Source organism: Wickerhamomyces anomalus, assembly GCF_001661255.1.
Source record: "Wickerhamomyces anomalus NRRL Y-366-8 unplaced genomic scaffold WICANscaffold_7, whole genome shotgun sequence".
Lineage (NCBI taxonomy): Eukaryota > Fungi > Ascomycota > Saccharomycetes > Phaffomycetales > Wickerhamomycetaceae > Hansenula > Hansenula anomala.
The window spans coordinates 908,419-911,787 of NW_017567116.1; the positions used below are offsets into that span (position 1 = coordinate 908,419).

A 3,369-nucleotide genomic window follows, 5' to 3' on the forward strand; every position below is an offset into this window, starting at 1 on the left:
TCTAAAGCATCTCTTGATAGAAACAAATATGCATATGTAATACCATCTTTTCCAGCAGCTGTACTTTTAGACTTGTACCATCTCCATACTTTTTCTAATTCATCTTTCTGGTATGGTTTATCCAATAATTTATAGTCTTCTTCACTAATCTTCTTTTCTTCAGCAAATCTTTTGACATATTCTTCAGATTTTCTCTCTAATTCATCATCTGCTAATTCAGATTTAATGTTAAATAGATTATTATAGAATAGTAAGGCTTCATCTTGAATCTCCTTTTCATCAGTAATAATTTTCTCTCCATCTAAACTTTGCAATTTTTTCATTTCAACCGATTTTTCTCTCTTTTTCATCAGTTTTTTATTGTTTTCAACTGATAGAGGGATATTATCTCTGTTGTTTCTTGAGATTCTGGAACCTGGATTGATGCAACTTATTTCTTGATCTTGATGTTGTTTCTTCATGATTTTTGAACTTTTCAACTCTTTTTTCAAAAAATCTTGAAATTTTTCCATAATATATTCATACATATCTAGAATTTTGTCAATTTCATCCTCAATATTATCATCCAACTTATATTCTGTATCATCATCATAATGCTGACATAATTTGTTGTACAGAATTTTGGCTAAATGGTCATCATTGAAGATTTTCTCAACATCTCGTCTAGAAATTTTTATAATTTCTTTCAATTGAGGTAATTCTTTCAGTAATTTGTCATCTGTATGGAATCTATTTGATTTTTGTGATGATTCTTGTCCATTCAAAGTGCTTAAGTCTAGCTTTATACCAAAATGTGTTGATTTGAAAATTCTTCTTTTTGTTCTTTCATATGTGGCTTGTATTCCCATTTTTGAAAAATTGTCACTAATCAAAAACCTGTCTAGCCTCTTCTTTCTTCCTGGATTAGCAGCATTGGAAGACATCTCATTGGTAAAAACATCTCCATGTGGGTATTTCAGAATGGTATCCTGATGTTCAAAGATATCGTCAAGACCATTTTCCACCATTAGACGACTAAGCTCAATCATAGATCTAGTCTGAGAGAATTTCGAAGACTCAAAGAGTCGATCAACATTCTTGAGTGTATTGTCCAAAATACAGTTGAAATCACCTGTAATGATCATTAAAAAATTTTGTTTTTCAGCTTCACTTAGTTCATTCTCGATGTCTTCTAATTTTTCCCTTAATAATTCATAAAAAGGAGCACTAAAGGATTCTTGTGGGGAATAAACATTGATAAGTAGCATCAAAGGGGTATCTGTTGATTGTTGACATTTGATAATATTGATGTTGTTTTGGAATTCACTATTGTGGAAGTGATTTAATTCTTCTATGTGAATATATTCATCCTTGGATATGATGATTTTGGCTTTGTTTTCATTGGTTCCTATTATTTGGAAATTATCACCTTTTTCTAGTGATTGTTTAATTAATTGATGTTGTGATATGGATAATTGTGCTTCTTGGAAGCATTGTATAGTATTGTTGTTTTCATTTCTTATCTTGGTTGCAAATTCATTCCAATTCGCGAAAAAACCTCTCTCAATATTTTGTGAGGTTACCCTTATGTGGAAGTTGATTTTTTCTCTGATCATAAATTATTTGAAGGAGCATCTGCAATATCAGATACTTCATTGTTGTTTTGCAGTTGTCTGGATTGTGATCTTAAAACTCTTCCATGTGAGTAATTATTTGGAAGGGGATTTCTAGTTTCAGAGTCGTTGGTTTCTTCAATTTCCAACATACTTTCATCCATAGTACTGTCGTACCATGTTTCGGGTTCTTCATCAAAAGCTGGTTCATCTGAAAATTCTTCTTCATCATTCATTGAATCATTCTCCTCAGTCTCAATCTCTTGATTTCCATTCTGACCATCTTTCATGTTTTCAATTTCAATTTGTTCATCATCCATAACAATACTATCTTCCATGATGTCATTTGCTTCATCATCAAAACCATTACCATCTTCCATGGTTTCAATTCCTTCAGGATTAAAAGCTCCACCTCTAGTATCACCACTATTGCCACCATCTTCTGCAATATCATTTCTATCACCTCCAGCATTTTCACCTCTATTCAAAACATCACTCCCTTTTTCACCTCTATTCAAAACATCACTCCCATTGTCACCTCTATTCAAATCATCACTCCCATTTTTTCCTCGTTCATCATTCATTCTTGCTCCAGTTGGCTCACCACCACTGGCTGTTGTTTTTCTAGGAGCGTCTTCTGTTTGATGCATATGAGTAATATTTCCAAAATATGAACTAGGGCCTGGATTCCATTCATCATTATTGGTTGCATCATTTGTTTTAGCTTGAGTTTTTGCTCTATTTGATCTAGTTGGAGATCTAGATGATCTTTTTGTTTTACCATTTTGTTTTGGTAAGTTGAAAATTGGAGTTTCACTATTCAATGTTGGTTTTGTTGAAGTTGGTTTGTTTGAAGTTGCTTGTTCAGTTCCTAAATCTTCTTCAACCTCCATTGGTTCATCATCTTCCTCTTCTTCAGCTTCTTCAGGCAAGTTGTTAAATAGGTTTGAGTGTGCAACTGTCTCTGGTTTATCATCATGCTGTTGAGTTGCTCTTCTTCTTTGCTTTGGTGAATTATTGGTAACAAAGCCATCTTCATCTTCTGTTTGGGAAGGTTTTCCATTGTTGTTACTATTATGTTTACCAGTTGTTGTGTCAAAATTTTGAGTTCTATTTGATTTATTTCCAGTTTCATCACTAGTTGGTCTAAAATTATTTTGGGAATATAAACCTTTAAACTTTGGTGCTTCATTATTTCTAACACGCTTCTGATCAGCAGCTCTAAAGGCACATTTTTTCCATCGATGTTTACGACCATAACAATAGGCACATCTTTCCAAGCAGAAATCTACCTTATGTTCAAGTGAGTTACAATTAGTGCATCTGGTTATGTCACTATTGATGATGTTTATTCTTAAGTTGTTCTTATCACCAAGAAAAGGTTTTGGATTAGACTCTTCAGTTGTTGCAACAATGTATTCAGTACCTCCTACCCCATTTGTGCTGATATTTTTTGTTGGTAAGTATGGTCCACCAATTTTTTTCCAGCTATTCTTTTCTAAAACATGTTTAATAACAGATGCGGTGTCTTGGAATTGTGTCAATTTGAAGTTGATACGAATGGCAAGTAGTTTTGCAGTGAAATTTTTGGTGTTGTTCAAATTTAGGCCAAAATCTTTGGTTGAGTTTAATTTAAAGGCAAAATTGGAATTATTGGTCTCTTTGAAAACTGTCTTTGATAACCAAGTTCGGTATACAATATGTAATTTTGTGGTTGCTTTTGTTAAAAATTCCTCTAGATTTTGATCATCATTTTCCAAATTTATTTTATCACCAT

At 32.7% G+C, this 3,369-nt stretch overlaps 1 protein-coding gene across 1 annotated transcript; it reads right to left on the minus strand.

The window, feature by feature from the left end:
• Window positions 1-1,591: 1,591 nt before the first annotated feature.
• On the minus strand, window positions 1,592-3,325 carry WICANDRAFT_65595 (uncharacterized protein; the record flags this gene model as incomplete). Its single annotated transcript, XM_019183946.1, has 1 exon — window positions 1,592-3,325. A coding segment is annotated over one exon (1,734 nt), but the record flags the coding sequence as incomplete, so codon positions are not given.
• Between the last annotated feature and the right edge of the window lie 44 nt (window positions 3,326-3,369).